The sequence below is a fragment of the Lupinus angustifolius genome, chromosome LG13 (genome assembly GCF_001865875.1).
Source record: "Lupinus angustifolius cultivar Tanjil chromosome LG13, LupAngTanjil_v1.0, whole genome shotgun sequence".
In the NCBI taxonomy this organism is placed as follows: domain Eukaryota; kingdom Viridiplantae; phylum Streptophyta; class Magnoliopsida; order Fabales; family Fabaceae; genus Lupinus; species Lupinus angustifolius.
Genome location: NC_032021.1, coordinates 2,359,372 through 2,377,578, shown reverse-complemented (window position 1 = coordinate 2,377,578; position 18,207 = coordinate 2,359,372). Strand labels below are relative to the sequence as shown.

Genomic DNA, 18,207 nt, shown 5'->3' with positions numbered 1-18,207 from the left:
ATATGGATGACAAGGGACTAATTCATGTCAAGAAATGTGACATCTTCTAATCAAATACTTTTTGGTATATTTCATTTAGTGGGATATTATAACAATAGACTAATATTTTGTTAGTGATTTTTAGAGAATCTCGGTTGAGGTAAGTGTTGAAAATGGAACTTCTAATTGTAGCTATTGTACAAAATCCTACCCAGAAATACCTTCCCCAAATGACACCAATTCATATATACATCACGGTGTGGCTTTCATGTAGCTATTACAATTTGTTGCACAACAGTTCAAAAAATGTACAAAAAATTGCTTAGTGGTGAATATTACTTTACTACTTATTTATTTATTATTATAAAGAACCACTAAATGATGAATGCTTGAGCATTTTGGAACTTTTAAAAAATAAAGCTGCTACAAGTTCAACAAATAAAGCAATTTAGTTTGGATAGATACCCATCAATAATTGTTTTGTTTTATACTTAAACATTATATATCACGTGTATATATACTATTAAACACTAAAGCATCTTCTAGGACCTTGTACTTCATGTTTTAAGGCTTGAATTTTGCGCAGAAAAATATTGGATGAGCATTTCTTAAAATTCTTATATTGATTTTGGAATTTTTAAAAGCATCAAAACATAAAAGAGACGAACAAAATTTAAAATTTATCAATAAGAAAATACTAATGCAATCGAAAAGTACCCATAAGACCTTCAGCTATATAATAAAAATAAGTATTCATGGAAGTTAAAGTCATAAATAGGTTCAGCTCATAATAAATTATCCAATATAAAAATCTAACATATGTGAAAACCGATATTCATAGAGTAATAATGGGACAAAAAAAAAGAAAATTGAAGCTAATATATAAGAAGAAAATAAGTAGAAGCTCGTAATTAGTGTTAAAATACAATATAATACCATATCATATTTGATTTACCCTTCAAAACTCATTCATTCAGGCTAAAGTTGATTAACTGATACAACTTTATTTGATGTGATAAACAGGGGTTATAAAACATTTCAGCACTTAGCATGCAGCCTAACAGCTAAAAAAGGATAAATTAAGATGAAATTTAGAGAGGACCACATATATTGATATTTCATGAAATTTAGAGAGGACTATATTTGTCATATATTGATATTTCATGAACATACACAATGGAACGTTATAACATTGTTTAATCCATATAATCAATCTTACTTATGAAATAAAAGCTTTGTTATTGTATTGATATTTCATGAAAAATAGATTGGTCACTTAAATATGATATTTTAGTTATAAAATACATTGATATCCATATGAACAACAATTTGTTAAGAGACTTATCCTGTCAAAAATATTATTAAAAAGAGGAGAAATTAGGTGAAATTAATAAATGATAAATGAACTTTCTAACTAAACCGTCAACCCTAATTCTTATATCTTCATCTAAAAGCATTTCTAAGGTAAATAGTTTAAGTAATAGAGCAAAAAGAGATTGTGAGTTTGAGTATCGCATGTAGCAAATTTAAAAAAATAAAGTTATAAAGTGATTTGATGGTTATGGAAAAAAATGAAGTAAAGTAAATTAATAGTTCAAATCTCACCCACGATAAATAATAACATACTAATATTTATTGATAAAAAATGTACTTATAATCAGGGTACGTTAAGAGGTCAACCACCCATATATAGCCCACCATGATATATAATAGGTCCCAAAAATAAAGTTATTATTAGTAGTCTCTAACAATCAACAATAACTAAAACAAAAATAAATAAAACATTTTTTATGAGATAACTTATTTCCTTAAATTTATTAATTATTTGATTTGTGTCTTATTTATATTCTCAGTAGAAGTTTTTATTTTAAAATATATTATAAAAATAAAAAATAAGACATATATCAATAGATAAATTTAAGAAGATAAGTTATCTTATAATATAAGGAGATACTTGAAAACTTACCTAACGTTTCTCACAATTTGTATAGACTTTGTCATAAAAATTTCATATAATGAATAAAATTTTCTTTTGACAAATTTGAAATATTCAATTTTAATTTGCCCACATGTTTTGCATCAACCTATATTTGTGAAACTTTAATATTAAAGTTTTCCCCTTGGACCTACAAAAATTAAGGATGAAAGGTGTTTCTAATTAGCTTCTAGTTTATCTTCTAATAAAGCAGCCATCATGGCCAAATGTCCAAGTTCTTCTCATGAAGACATATTATGTCTCTGACTTATTGATTCTTAATTCAGATGGAGACGGAAAATTTCGGTGTAAATTTCTTTGATATGAAGGAAGTGTGAACACTGCCAATTATACATATATTATATATAATCTTCTAGACCTAACATTGCCAAGGAATTGGAAGTAAAATTTACGTCTGATCCATTCTCATGTTCTCTAATCTTGATCTTCCTTGCTTTCCCATTAAGTAATTTATTATACCTCAGACATGATATCACTCAATGATGGAGCTAGTGAGGTAAGACTTGTGAGCCTGATTCATTTTACGGTGGCCAATAAATGGGTGACGGATCAGCATGAAATGTTTTTAGGGACCACATCTTTTGTTAATAATATGTTGCTGTCATTAGAAAAATATTTAATAAATAAAATTTTAATTTAAATATTTATTTCCTAAGAAAACAAAAATGGGATAGAAGAAGGATTAGGTCATAAATAAGGTTGGAAAGGAAATAATAATGGTGGGTGAGGTTCTCACATGATAGTGTTTAGGGAGAGTAGATTTATACACTATTTTTTCATTAGGTGAGAGATTGTTTCGATGTATTGTTAGTGTAAAAGTATTTTTTTCTTTTACATTGGTAATCATTTCAGGACTGGCTTGGTACATTTAAAATGTTTTATTTCAGTGAATCTAATTATTATAAGAGTAAGTTTTTTAAATTTACTTTCCATCTTAATCATTAATTCTAGGAAAATCTAATGGTTTAGATCTACTCATTAATTCAGATTATTGGATTTTCTTAAAATTAATGGTTAGCAGGGAAGTAAGTTTAAAAACTTACTATTGTAATAAATGAATTTTCTCCTTTCTATATTAACAACGTTAAAGTTGCAAATAAAGAGATATATTGATGATATAGAAAAGTTTACAAATTAAACTAGTTGAGAAAAATATAAAACTTTGTTGGGTTAGGCCGATGATGTGAGGCGATTCTTTCGTAGGCAAAAATAAAACTTGAAACTTATACCCAAGATACTTGGATTTTCTTGTAAGTTTGGTATGAGTTCAGTTTTGTTGTATGGTCTATGGAAGTTTCTTTCATGACGCAGAAAATATAGCCAGAAAGGCTATTTCAATGGCGCCATCCAAAATGCTTATATGAATTCAATTCATTATTTCTGGATAAAAAAACCAAAGGAAAGAGGTATTTGGGATGAAAAAAATGTCAATTATTTTGTCAGATTTAGTAATGGGATAGTATGGGTTGAGTCAAGTTTGATAAGATTTGTTCTTTATCTAAAGTTCTAAACCTATAACTATAAGTAAATTGAGCAATTTTTTGAATCCACACAGTCCTAAAAATTAATATTAACTCAATCCTAAATATCAATCAATCAATCTAACTTTTAAATCGCAAATTAGTTTTAGATCAGATTAAATATAATGTCTTATCATTTATATCTCTTTTGGAAATTATAGATGTATACATATTTTAATCATTTATATATATAAAAAATATTAGAAAATTAATGAAATATGACATAATATATACATTGTGACAATCCTTTGCAAAAAAGTGTCCTAAATAAATACCTAGCAAAAACAATTGAAAAACAATATTAAAAGTAAATCAATGAAATATGAAATAATATACACATTCCAATAATAGATCTTTTGTAGAATAGTGTCCTAAATAAAATTGAAAGTTAAAATTATGCAAATGGATGTATTATTGTATCAAAGTGCAACATGTACTTTGAGTAAAAATGATGTCAATAGTCTACAACAAATACAAATTAGAAGCCAACTATTGGTAAATATGGAGTGAGTATGAACATGTGTGTCTGTTTCTAAACATAAATATTGAATGAGTCTAATTTTCGACTAAAAACTAAAATCCAACATTAGACCTAATGAAATCCAAGTTCAATTACGATCCAATCAAAGTGGGTATTCCTTACTTCAATCCAATGCTATTGCCAAGTTATGCAACAAACTAGGGTTTTTCGCCCAAATTGTAAGCTTGGTGCACTAAATTAAGCCCTGTCTTCCCTTTTTGCAAAGGCAATGTATGGTGGCAAGGAGACTTCATTTGAGTCTACTCAGTCCAAAGCACATGCACTCTGGGCATTACATAATAAACAATATCGTCCCGTGCAAATGCACGGATAACATATATATTCTTAATCGTAAATGCATGCGGCAAAAAATACTGTCCCGTGTAAATGCACGGTAACTTCTAGTTACATAATAAACAAAGGAACTCTAAGGTCTACGAGGAAGAAAATGAAACCCAACACCCTATCTAATGTCATCAACACTAGGGATCACAGAACAAAATGAAACCCTAAAATCCAAAATCTAGAGTCTTCAAAACTTACTCAAAGAATCGTTGTTCACTTTTGTCATATTTAACAATATTGATTTCACACTTCATCTTCAATGTCCCTCACTTCTCTAACTTCACTGCTACTCATCAATTATGTTTGCAAGTTTGGGTTTGGAGGAGAAGAAAAGAAAAAACAGTCATCTCATCATCACGGCCCAAGCCTTCTCCTTTCATTCAAAAACCAATTCGCAAATAGACCCTAAATTAATTCTCAGGAATTGGCGGGAGTTCTAATTGTGACCACTACATACACGTGAGACATAATATTTTCTATGAGAAAAAATATACATGAATATATAGATATTACAATGTGTGGAGTCAAACACGTTAATCTGAAAATGGAAGGAAGAAGTAAAATTGTGTAGAAGTGGAATGTGGAAAATAGAAGTAATTTAGCCAAATTGTTGAATAAATTAATCAGCGTGGCAAACTGAGAAGTGAGAACGGTGCCTTGAATATTTGAAATTGAAATTGAAATTGAAATTGAAAGTTGAAACAGGAATAGTAAAACAAACAAAAAAGGTTCCTTCCCATTCCATGCGTTATGACTCATGAATTGACCCATTGAGTCGTGTCATCAAATGAATCTTCTTTTCCAACTCTTTAATTTGAATTGGAGATAGAACCAGAAAACAAACAAGATATGGAAAATGAAAATAGAGGTGAAACTGAGAAAGTGAAAGGAATTCTCATTCACGGAGGGAAATTCGTTCGTTACAATGTACTCGCCAACTTTTTCTATGTTTTTGCTAAGCATACGGCATCGTTTGGTACTCTCTCTTTAATCCTTTCCTTTTCACCTGATTTTCAATTATTTTGACAATTTCGTTATTAAAGAATCGAAACAATCAAGGATATGAAAATGTGTGACTGCTACAGAATCACCGAGGATCTAGTAACTGCTACAGTATTAGACTAAGGCCTTGTTGATAGAAATATTCGTTTATTTCTTTCTATTAAGTCAAATTAATTAATTTGCAGCTGTGCAAGGAATTCGGAGACGAAAGAAAGGGTTGCAATAAAGAAGATTGGGAATGCCTTTGACAACAGGATTGATGCCAAGAGGACACTTAGAGAAATTAAACTCCTTTGTCACATGGACCATGATAATGTATTTATTCCAACATTATGTCAATTACATACCTTATATGCCTCATTGCATCATGTAATTTTTAGTTGAAATATCTTTTAGTGTTAGTGATGGCCTGGTTACTTTGTTGTGCAGGTAATCAAAATCAAGGACATAATGCGGCCGCCGGATAACAACGGAAATTTCAATGATGTGTACATTGTATATGAACTGATGGATACTGACTTGCATCAGATTATACAGTCTAACCAGGTTCTTAGTGATGAGCATGGTCAGGTAACTACAACTGATACTTTTTCTTCTTGCTAACCAGTTGTGCTATTGTTAGGATATTTGGCTTAACTAACACACTTGTAAAAGAAAATAAAGCATGTAACTGTGTATGTTAGAGAAACTGTGAAAGTAAATGGGAGAGTCTGAGAAAGTGTGAAAGCGTGATAGCAAATTATCAGATGTTTTGTTATTTTCCAAAGAAAGTGATAGCAAATTATTTGCTTTAAATTTAAATTTATTCATGATACTTTGTAAATATAGATTCGATTTGTAACTAGGAAAATATAATTGAATAAAGCTTAACCAGCGTATTAAATGTCATTGCAGTATTTTCTGTATCAACTATTGAGAGGGTTGAAGTACATACACTCTGCAAATGTTCTTCACCGAGATCTAAAACCAAGCAATTTACTTCTCAATGCAAATTGTGATCTCAAAATATGCGACTTTGGGCTTGCCAGAACAACATCTGAGACAGACTTTATGACAGAATATGTTGTGACTCGTTGGTACAGAGCCCCTGAATTGCTACTAAATTGTTCAGAATATACTGCAGCTATTGACATATGGTGAGTTGGTTGCATTTTGATGGAGATAATTAGAAGGAAACCTTTATTTCCTGGTAAAGATTATGTTCAACAATTGGCACTCATAACTGAGGTATTTGTCTTCTCTCTTCAGTGCTTGAAGTTTTTCCAAGTGACAGAAAAATTTAGTATACTAGGAGTCTAGGATCATTATCTTCTGAAAACTGTTTTAGTTAGTATTAATAGCAAGTGCTTGATTCCAAATGCTGAAATTTTGATGAACATAGTTCTCATCATTATCTCCTAATAAAGTTACTAGGTTCACCAGATGATTCAGACCTTGGATTCCTCAGAAGCGATAATGCAAAGAAATATGTTAAGCAGCTTCCACATGTAGAAAAGCAGCTCTTTGCACAGAGGTTTCCTGATATGTCCCCATTAGCAATTGATCTTGCTGAGAAAATGTTGGTTTTCAATCCCTCCAAACGCATGACTGGTATGTCCCTCTATCTTGTTTAGTAATCCTTTTGTATAATCGTTATTCTCTTTGTAAGTTTTACTTTAATTCTATGATTGCTTAGTCGAGGAAGCACTGAATCACCCATATTTGTCAAGTCTTCATGAGATCAACGAGGAACCCACTTGTCCAACTCCTTTCTTCTTTGATTTTGAACAAACAACCCTGAATGAAGAAGATATAAAAGAGCTTATATGGAAGGAGTCTCTAAACTTCAGCCCGGATCAGACGCTGGAGTAACCTCGGTCAAAATGGTCTCTTACTTTAATATTTTGATTCTATGGAATTTCATAATACAGGTTTGGTGGGAATGTTTTTAGCTCATGTTATAAGAAAGTTTATTAGAGGTTTGCAGTTGGAAGAGAAAGTAGTGCATATGATGCACCCCATTTGTCCCTATTCATAAGTCACGTTGACTCTGGAAGAAGCTGATTGACAAAGGAATGTGCCTCTGAGGAAAAGAGGTTCCTAACACTTGCATGTCTTACCGATAAGGAATGAAATTACATAATAAACATTTATATTTAGAGATTACTAAATGTTCCAATGTTGTACATATGAGATTCAGCAAGATATGTGGTACTCAACTGTGCAATAAAAATGAAGATAATATATAGAAATCTTCTATATGGCACTCTAAAAATAGAAATCAAGAGTTACATTCCTCGCTTTTCTTGTTCCACAAGTTAAACTTGTCCCATTTTAAGGATGATTAGTGTAACTTCAATATGATAGTTCAACTTTTTAGTAGAGGTGAGTTTGATTTATGAAGAGCTACTTAGGGTAATAAAATCAAACATCTGATAGACAAGTATAATTTCCTTTTAATAATTTTTTTCTTCATTCTCATTTTATTTTTCCATCTCATAAAAGATCTATAGGCTGTCTCTATTTGTCTGCTCTAGCTTTATCTGTGGTCATCCACCTCTCAAGAAAAGTTGCTGGAAATATGTGGTTCTGGACTTTGGTTACATCTTAAATCTGGGATTGGCACATTATATTGAAAAGGTAAAAGCAAAAAGTAGTCACAAGTCTGAATGGTTGATGGTCCAACTTTGCTATTTAGTTTTGCTACTTTTCAACTATATTTTATATTTTGAATATTTATATACTAAGTTGCAAAATATTCCATGCAAACATTAAGGACAAGACATGAGTATAGAAATTCTGAAATCTATTTCATTCTTGTTTTAGTTACAAACAAAAAGGAAGGTTAATTATTAAAGCAGGCAAATCATAGATTCAGCAATCATTTTAATCCATCGTGCTAAATTTTTGGCATCTAGGTATCTATATTTCATCATACCTTTAATATCTTTTTATCAAGTACAAATTGAGACACAAATTAACAACTAATTGACCCCCTTTTTTAAAGGAGTATATCTTCTGTCCAAAAAAATATGATATTTTATATGTCACTTTCTTGTGATAATTTTTGGCAACTCAACAGGCAGATTTCAACAACTGAATTGAGGAAGTTAGGGTTTGGTTAGTTATACATTAGACATATATGTATCATAAGTTTTCCAAAGTAGATTTCTATCCCTTACAAAAAATATATAGCTGATGTGCAAACACATCATCCAACATATTATTATTTCTAATTCACCAAATATATTGCAACATGTAAGATTAACAATTTACATTCAACGTACACTTCGCACGTGTTTGGTCTCGTATCTTTCTAACCCCTCAATTTTTTCATATTTATTCAACCAGTACATAAGAATTGTATTCCAGGTTTTTAAAATTTAACACAGATATTGAGTATTTGAATATGAATATTGGTGAATGATACATTGATACTTTTTTCTCTTATAAACCTATTTCTATTTTTTTATAAAATAAAAAATTTGGAGAATTTTCTCTTTATTTTTCATAACTAATAGTATCCCTTACCTCCTAAGTAAGGGTGAATACCATCTGTCTCAGTACGTATATCACTCTATATATATGATAGGTCAAAAAATATTTAATTATTAAATTTTTAATTTAAATATATTTCAAAATAATGGGCACTAATATGTAATGTATTGGTGTAACATAATATATTTACTAAAAGTCTTACACTAATATGTGATATTTTGGTGTAACATAATATATTTACTAAAAGTCTTACACTAATATGTGATATTTTGGTGTAACATAATATATTTACTAAAAGTCTTACACTAATATGTGATATTTTGGTGTAACATAATATATTTACTAAAAGTCTTACCTCTTATGTCTAGATTATGCTGATTTTTTTTAATTTGTTTAGAGAATAAAGTATTATTTCATACTAATTTATCTATTTAAATATACTTAATTTTTTACAGGAATCTTATTTTTTATATATTATATTTTAAAATAAAAACTTCGTGATCAAAAATAAACAAAATACTTATTAAATACTGACTGAATTTAAAGAAATAAATTATGTGTGATTTCTTTGTTTAAGATACAAGTAATATTGTTGAAACTTTATGTGTGAAAGCGTGAAGGCATCTAGAATGGAGGTGCAGGATACTAAAGCAAAGGTTTTGAAGACGCGAACCTTTAAACGAGAGGTGAGTGAGCCACGTGTCTAAGATCCAGATCAAATAAGATTCGAGTGGCTCACACCATCTAATGCCTCTCACAATATCCACGTCACGTGGCCCCATTTTCCTACGTGGACTTCCGAGCCATTCTCACCTCCATTTTGTCCACGTCAGCATCATTAGAAATAATATCTTCTCTACTCTCCCACCCACTCTCTCTCACACACACCTTTTGGATTCGCTATTTCTCTACCAGTCAAATTCTTTCCACAAAATTAAAACAAAAATCGCAAAATATTTCAAAAAATGTTAGAACCTATGCTCTTCATAGATTAATTTCTGGTTTTCTTTTTTTATTTTATTTTTTCTCCGTTTTCAAAGTTATTTATGGAGCTTTGACTATTTTTCTTTTGGAATTTTTTTTTTTTTTGCAAGTGGCTGCTTCGAGGTTCTGTGAAGCTATGAAGGTTTTTTTTCATCATCCTATGAATTTTATGTTTTGATTTTGGCTTTTGTGGATCAGATTTTACTGGAAAGAAAAATAACTATTTTAAATTGAATTTTATGGAAGTAGAAGATTCGTTGCCATATTTGTATGAGAGAATTACTTAACCGTTTATATCTGATTTAATTTTTCATATGAAGTCTTTGCTGTGCTTATAGAAGTATAGAACCATGTAATAATTCATGAAGAGTTTTCGGTATATATTATCAATCTGAGATTTGTTTTTTGAATTTTTTTAATTTTAGATCTTCCATATGCTTATCCCTCAGTGCATCCTGTGCTATGTTAGGTGGATAGAAAATTACTGCAAATAAAAGAATTGGAATTTTTTAAGAAGATAAGTTAGGTTATAGTTTTTAGAGCTTGTTATATGTTTTGCCTTATTGAATATGACACTATTTCATTTTCTGTAGTCTGTGCTGATACATGCTTGTAAAATATTATGTGAAAAATCTCTCTAAGTTTGCATGTCATGTCGGATTTGATTGGAAGGTTCTGTAAGGATGGTAGCTGAGTTTAGTTATTATATTCATTTCTCAGGATATCGGTATGAATGGAAAGTGATACCTTGTGCAGAGAAGCTTTGAGGGTTCTTTGATGCTGGAACAGGTTGTCGTTCCATTTCATTACATTTGATTTGAAAGTTTTGTTTTTAGCTTTTCTTTTATGTCTGGGGCTGGAGTTTGGAGGTATGGATTTATATTTTTCGATGTCAACTTTTTCAAAAGGCAATTATATTTGTATTATCAAGCCTATATTTTTTGCATATATAATGTGTTAACAATTGCCATATTCAATTACTGATTTTACTCCGAATGATATATGTGTATATGTATAAATTGCTTGGGCCTCTTGAGCGGAGGACTATCCCCAGGTATACGATATTTTTTCTTTCAGAATTATGATGTTGATGGAAAAAGCGCCGACCTTACTAATATAGAGATATCTTTGCAGAAATTGATAATTGAAGTGCTTATGATGTGGGAGCATCTATGACTGATTTGAAGAGTGTATTACGTCTGTGTAATCCTGTTAATTCCTCGCCCATATTTTTTTGAGTGTGGTTGATATAGGGTGGTCCAATGAACAATAATGTTAGGAGAGGAGGTTTTTCAGAACACGATCATATCTTATTTGACAGAAAAGGACCCAATCACGGAGTACTTAATGGAGGGTTAGGTTCTGGAGCATCAACTGAAGATGACACAAGATCTAACAAGGCAGTTGAAATCCACCAGAGCTTTCATATTTCACAACAACCACCTAAAGGTCGAGTCGTAGGCTGGGAGAGATTTCTCCCTTTGAGATCAATAAAAGTTCTATTGGTGGAAGATGATGATTCAACACGCCATATTGTGTGTGCTCTGTTACGAAATTGTAGTTATGAAGGTATTAACCCTACCATTGTGGTCAAAACAACTGCTCTGATAATGATTGAGATAAAAAAAAACCATACTAACAGGATTTTCTTTTATATACAAATTTGACATTTTCTTACTAGAAAAAATCACGCTACAATTTTTAGATTTCTTTCATATACCAATTTGATATTTTCTTACTAGAAGAAACACGCTACAATTTTTAGCTTTCTTTTATGTTGGAACATAGCGACCTTTATATATAGCAAAGAATCCCTTTATGTTAATGGCAAAATGTGAGGATATTGGTTATTACTTGAGCCCATAAGAAGTCTCAAACCCCAAAGTTTAGTCCATTAGGTGCAATACACCATGACTTGAGCTTCATTTTATTTACTCAATATGGGACTTATAACATTGCCACCATGGTTTAGAGCAAAACTTATGGTGGCTTCATTCTATCGACACTGCTTCAGTGGTGGCCCTTTCTCAGCTTCAGTCTTCACTCATCTATCCATATTTGACATAGTACTCTCATTATTGCACCTTAATTCAGACTATGAGTAGCCCTTTTTGTAGCCCAACTCTTAACGAGGGTGCCAATTGTTATGACTTAATCTCACGAGAAGAGCCAACCTAGAAGACTAGTCCATTTGGTGGGAGATCCTCATGACTTAAGTAGCAAATTGAGTTTCCTTATTTACTTAATGTGGGACTTATAAACAATAATGAATTTTGTTTCCTGTTCAGAGATTAATTACAATATTTGTGCTTACAAAACTGTTAATAAACAGCTAGAGTTAGGCCTTGGAGTCATTTAAATTGCATCTTATATCTGTTTTATTTTAATGTAAACTTAATTGTCTCTCTAACAAGTAGGTGCTTAAACAACGCAGGCCATAATTCTTAAAACTATTTTGTTCATCTATGGTATTTATAGTCACTGCTGTTTCCAATGGTCTTCAAGCATGGAGAGCCCTAGGAGATCCTGGAAATCACATTGATCTTGTCCTGACAGAGGTAGCAATGCCTATTTTATCTGGAATAGGTCTTTTGTTGAAGATTATGAACCATAGAACTCTGAAGAACATCCCTGTGATTAGTAAGTGCCATTCCAAAATTATACCTTGTAACAAATGCAAGATGTGTTTTCAATGGCTTGCTCATCTGGTATTTTGTTTTAACCCACATGTTGAAATGCATACAGTGATGTCATCTCATGATGCTATGGGTATAGTCTTTAAATGTTTGTCAAAAGGCGCAGCCGACTTTTTAGTGAAACCTATTCGAAGGAATGAACTAAAAAACCTCTGGCAGCATGTTTGGAGAAGATGCCACAGTGTGAGTTGCTTTACATTTCTGTCCCAGGCATGTAGTCAAACAAATGTTAATGCTGTTTCCCAGCCGATTTTAGGACCAACTGAGGAATTTGGCAAACTGAATTATTTTGTTTCTTACTTCCTAGAAACTTGGAGCTTATTTTACATAGTGCTCTAGTTTCTACAGTATCTCGTGCATTGTATCTTTGATCAACTTAAATATCCGACTATCCAGGTCATTCTTCAATAATTAAAATGACTCCTTAACTAATGTAAGGACCAACTAGAAATTGGAAAAGAAAATTACCCCATTATCTCCTTTCATTTTTAGTAAATTTAAAGTATCTGTTACATATAGATATAGATCTATGGCTCAAGAAGCAGTAATGAATTAATGTAGCTGATGTGTCTTATCTTTAATAAACTTAAATATCAAATTCATTCTTCATTAATTAATGTCACCATCTACTTGGTTTGATACACTTCCTCAGTGTAGCGGTAGTGTTAGTGGGAGTGAAAGTGGAACATACACCCGGAAATCTTCAAAGTCGAGAAGTAATGATGCACCTCAGAACAGTAGTGATAGCTGTGATGAGAATGACCATGGAAACAGAAGTGTTCAAGACGGAAGTGACAATGGAAGTGGCACTCAGGTATTGCACCTATCTTTCAACATATGTTGATTTTTCCATATTGAATTACCCTTAAATAATTTTCACTATCTGAAAGGAAAACTTTAGCAGTATGCTGTGTCAAAAACATTGTTTACTCATGTAAACAAATTTCAAAATCCAAATGCTATTTCTGTTTGTTTAGTTTTCAGTGTAGACATGAGAAGCCAGTCATTAGTGAATCATTAGGATCATTGATCTGCCTACAAAACTCAAACCCGTTGCAAGTTTAAACAGAGTAGTAATTTCATATATGGGAATTTAAAAAGAGAGGTACTGAACTGGAGAAGTTCAATCATGGTAATTTTAAGCAGCGGGGAAATATAGATTTTAAATTTCTAGAGTAGAGTTATATGGGACATAAAACATTGGAGTTACTAGGACAGATTGAACAATTTTATCAGAAAGAGAATGAAACTGTTAGTGCTGAGATAGTTGATGATGAACTCTGAAGAACAGTCTGGACTCTGGAGACTTCCAAGGACTTCAATCACTAAGTTACTGATTATCGTATTTACTGTTTTGGATATCTTACGGCCTTTTTTTTGTACTTTCTCTCGAATAATATTTTTACCTTTTTAAAACAGGTCAACTATATATTGACAACTTGTTTGGGTGAATTTTCCTAAACGAGCAAAATAATATATTGCTAGGAATTCCTAATTTTTCACTTTGCCTTATTTATTTATCTATCTAAATAGCCAATAATCACAGTAAAGCTCCTATTTTATGTAGAGTTCATGGACTAAGTGTGTAGCTCAAGTTGGCAGCCCTCATCCAGCTTCGACTCATACACAATTTGTTGAAGCCACTGATAGCACGTGTGCCCAAGTGATACATACTAAGCCTGAAAAACTTAGTAGTAGGTGGGCGCATGCAACAGAAAAAGAGCGCCATGAGCTGATTGATGATCATCTTGGTATGCCTAGGTGGTATCTATTTTATGACTAATCTATCTTGATTTTGATATTTCTCCCAAGTGAACCACTTAGTTATTTTCCAGATAATGCTGCGATGGGTAAAGACTTGGCTATCGGAATATCTTTGAATATACAAATGGAGCAACCACTTGAGTTATCTAGCAAACCAATTGGTATATTTAAGATGTCTGATGTAGATGGTAAGCAGCTTGATGAAGGACACAGTAATGTCTGTAAAAAAGGGCAACCCGAATACAACATTGAAAAAACCAGGACACAAGAAGATCAGGCTATGAATGCTGTCGATGTTGCTGATAGCAGCAATCGCCAGGCTGAAAGCAGAGACTTGAACTCTCCATATGGATTTTTTGGTTTCTCACAAACTAAAGCAAGCTGTAACTTTAAACAGTATCCATCCCTTGAACTAACTTTGAAAAGTCTGGAAGACGTAAGAGATGCTAAAAATGACACAGTTGATGAATGCAACGTTTTGAGACATTCAGATCTGTCAGCATTCTCAAGGTAAGAGGAATTTGCTAGCATAACTACTTTCTATTTAAAGCAATTATTATGGCGTCATTCGATCCATGTAGCTGACCTACTCAGTGGGATTAAGACTTGGTTGTTGCTGTGGTTAATATCATTATCCCCTTCATTTTTCAGATATAATACCGCATCTTCTGCCAACCAGGTGATGTACTATGGTCCTTAGACAGCATGAGCTTAATATATTCTGAAAATTAAGATTGTGTTGCATTTGGACTTTTATCCCAAATCCTAGTCATCACATAAATGTATCTGGTTATTTGACTTATTTCTATTCTCATTGTGCATGATCTATAGCCATGGCACAACGATAAAATTGCTTACCTTATGACCTTGAGGTCATGGGTTCAAATATTAGAAAAACCTCTTCGTTTAAAAAATGTTTAATATACAATATTAACAAAGAGGGTGAGTCATGTCGTAATGATATAGTTGTTTGCCTTGTGACCTTGAGGTTATGGGTTCAAATCCTGGAAACAACTTCTTCACTTGCGCGGGTAAGGTTGCGCTCGTCTACCCTCACCATATCTCACTAAGTGGGAGCCTCGTTCACTAGACTGCCTTTTATACACTATTAACGAACTATAACAACATGCTGTCTTAATTATTTCTTAGTATTGGCTAGCCAATGCTGGTACTAGTGACGGGAGAAGAGTGTTTAGCACTAAACCCCAAACTTTGGCCAAGCCTTATGTTATCTGTTCTTCTTATCAGACTCAAACTGGAAATTTAGGAAGGTGTTCCCCATTATACAACAGCTCCATGGCACTGAATACAGATACAGCATACGATTTTCCATCTCATTCAAATGGCACTCCTCCAAATCAGCAGTCTAATGGGAGCAACAACAGGAATGACATAGCCTCCACCAATACATATCTTAGCACCAAACCTGAAACTTTTGACCAGGATCCAGAGTCTGTAAGGGGGGTTGGCCTTTTCAATTCTTCTGCACTCCAAACTTTGCAGAACAATAGTATTTCTCCATCTCAAAAGAAAAATTGTGTTCAAGAAGAATCTGCAGAAACCATTAAAGGACAGGTGCGATGCTCTGAACAAGTACTCCAAGTCAAACACAGTTACTATAAGATTCACCACTATAATCACATTGCCCACAAAGCTACACCAGATAAACGATCAGATCCTAATGATCCTTTATTGAAAAGCTTGACCACAGCTGCTAAGCAGTGTGTATCATCAAATGTGTTAGGAGGGCCATCAGAAAGTAATTCTGCAAACTTTGACATGAATGGAAATGCAATTGAAACTGATCATGGCAGGAATAGACAGGATGGAAGTAGCAACACATTGGCAATTAGAGCCATAAATGTGGAAAACGGCAATGTGACAGCTGGCATTGGAGTTGGTGGCATTGATGGAAGAAACATAGGGAATGGAGTAGATGAAGGAAGAATTGCATTGAGAGAGGCTGCCTTGACCAAATTTCGTCAGAAGAGAAAGGAAAGATGCTTTGACAAGAAGGTAATCTATTTTTAGTTACATGGTCCATAATATGTTTTCTGCAGATCTTTATAGCACAGGGGTTGTCTATTTGTGTATAAACATGTAGTTATGTATTGCTCATTGTGCTCAAATGTGTTGAATTGATGGCTTATTGAGACCCCACCATGATGGAAAAGACTGTTCATAATGAGAAAAACTTGCATAAACCAAGGGCATCAAGTTGAATGCAGTAGTTCAATTACATATTTAATTGTCATTAATTATGATAATTAATCATTAAAATGATAGTTAATCACTAATCAACTATGTGATTGGTCTGTCAACAGGATTGGCACATCTGATCGAGCCTCTCGCACACATGCTGTGACTTGGGTTCCATTATTAGGATTCACCTGTTAGTAGGCAATATGTAAATTCCACTTATAAATCCTTGCAGAGGTTGGTGGCCTTCCCGGACCTTGCAAGGGGACATGAAATTTTACTTCACCAAAAAAACCTCATGTGATTGGTCTAGTACTCTAGTACATTCAAGTTATCCAACTTACCCAACTAATGCAAGATTTTCTCACTGATAAAATGTATTTAGTTGAAAGCATTCCCATTGATAAAACCTACATAGTGGAAAGCATCCTACTAAAATAATATTTTGATTTTGACTTTATCTCCCGTGTCTAGTGATCTACTCTCCAGTATATGATTTGAGTTGTATGATCATGTTTGAGTCAATGGTATAAAGGATATTTTATTTGCGAACAAAAATTTGACTTGTTTCTTCGGGAATTTTTCTTATTTTATCAGGTTCGATACCACAGCAGGAAGAAACTAGCAGAACAACGGCCACGTATTAGGGGACAATTTGTTCGACATATACTGTATGTTGCTGCATGCTTGGATTCCTTTTATACTTATATTTCATTATAGAAGTGTTGGGTTAGATTTTAACTAATTGTTTTCCCTCAGGCCGGGGGAAGAAAAGGATAAACAATGCAACATGGTATCTGCGGATAATTCTAGCAGTGTTCCACAATAACTCCACAGCCAAAATGCTAATCATTATTTGCCTCATTTGGTTCTGGTAACTGGCTAACTGCCTCTTACTTCTTTGTTATCAGACTAGCTGTTTACACATTCGCCTAGAAAGAAGCTGGGATGTTTTTGCTAGGGGAATTGTGATTGCTTAGGTACCTTTGTTATGTGCTTTAGATTCTATTTATGGTTGTGAACTTAAAACCTTAATGACCCAAGGAAGTGGTTGCCTTTGGATGGGTTAACCTCTGATGAAATATTTTTTTATCATTTTAGTGTGCACATTGGTTACATTTGGTTATCAGTTATTGCTGTTTCCCTTTTTGACTAACTGCATGCTCACTGCAGATCTATATCCACTTATGAACTAGGTTTGTTGAATCAGTTATCTTGGTTGAAATGGGAGAAAAACGTTTATTTGCCCCGTAATGAAGCACTGAACATTTCAGGAAATAAGTATGATAATAGACTGTTTTTAAAATCACACACACCATCTAATTCTTCAATTTAGAATCAATTCTTGCATATTGATTAGAGCCTTCACTTTTGAATTAATTAGTCTCTAGTATTACACTTTTAAAAAGGGTGCCTAGTGACTTTGCATCCATTATTCTCTATAATTCTTATGCCGTGGTCGTCAGTTTATGGATTTGAAATGATATTTTTTTAAACAATTAAATATAAGAACATAGGGTAATTCTTAATAGAAATTGTTTTAGTTTTTGTGAAAAATATCAAAATTACTCCCAATCAAGTGAAGTACTTTCAAATTTTATACTCTGTTGTAAAATATTTTATATTTTATTACTTCTATTTTTCATATATACAATACAAAGGGGCATAGGCTAAAAAAATGTAATTAAACACACACGGGATACCGAAGGCCAGTTAAATCATTAA

At 32.6% G+C, this 18,207-nt stretch overlaps 2 protein-coding genes and 1 pseudogene across 12 annotated transcripts in view; 2 read left to right on the top strand and 1 right to left on the bottom strand.

Annotated features, from left to right (window-relative positions):
- The window catches only part of LOC109325078 (L-ascorbate peroxidase, cytosolic-like), a 30,391-nt gene extending 20,351 nt beyond the window's left edge, over nucleotides 1-10,040 (bottom strand). The window contains exons 1-2 of the mRNA XM_019557227.1: nucleotides 10,029-10,040; nucleotides 148-158 (exon numbers count right to left, since the gene is read on the bottom strand). The gene's annotated coding sequence lies outside the window, so the exon portion shown is untranslated. The remainder of the gene's footprint in view (nucleotides 1-147; nucleotides 159-10,028) is intronic.
- LOC109325076 lies at nucleotides 5,207-7,348 on the top strand (annotated as a pseudogene).
- Nucleotides 9,704-17,600, top strand: LOC109325071 (two-component response regulator-like APRR3). 11 transcript variants are annotated; one of them, XM_019557215.1, is made up of 13 exons: nucleotides 9,706-9,806; nucleotides 9,934-9,965; nucleotides 10,544-10,612; nucleotides 10,958-11,392; nucleotides 12,302-12,463; nucleotides 12,569-12,729; nucleotides 13,172-13,340; nucleotides 14,085-14,270; nucleotides 14,355-14,793; nucleotides 14,935-14,962; nucleotides 15,532-16,299; nucleotides 17,080-17,153; nucleotides 17,242-17,600. In XM_019557215.1, exons 4-13 carry the CDS (start codon nucleotides 11,086-11,088, stop codon nucleotides 17,309-17,311), a joined length of 2,364 nt encoding a protein of 787 aa, XP_019412760.1. In that variant the 5' UTR covers nucleotides 9,706-9,806; nucleotides 9,934-9,965; nucleotides 10,544-10,612; nucleotides 10,958-11,085; the 3' UTR covers nucleotides 17,312-17,600. The 11 variants fall into 11 exon arrangements, 8 of the variants coding, with proteins under 8 accessions (XP_019412760.1, XP_019412759.1, XP_019412761.1 ...); XM_019557214.1 differs by having other exon boundaries at nucleotides 10,544-10,877; XR_002105074.1 differs by lacking the exon at nucleotides 17,242-17,600 and adding an exon at nucleotides 16,605-16,679 and having other exon boundaries at nucleotides 9,704-9,806; nucleotides 10,544-11,392; nucleotides 17,080-17,096.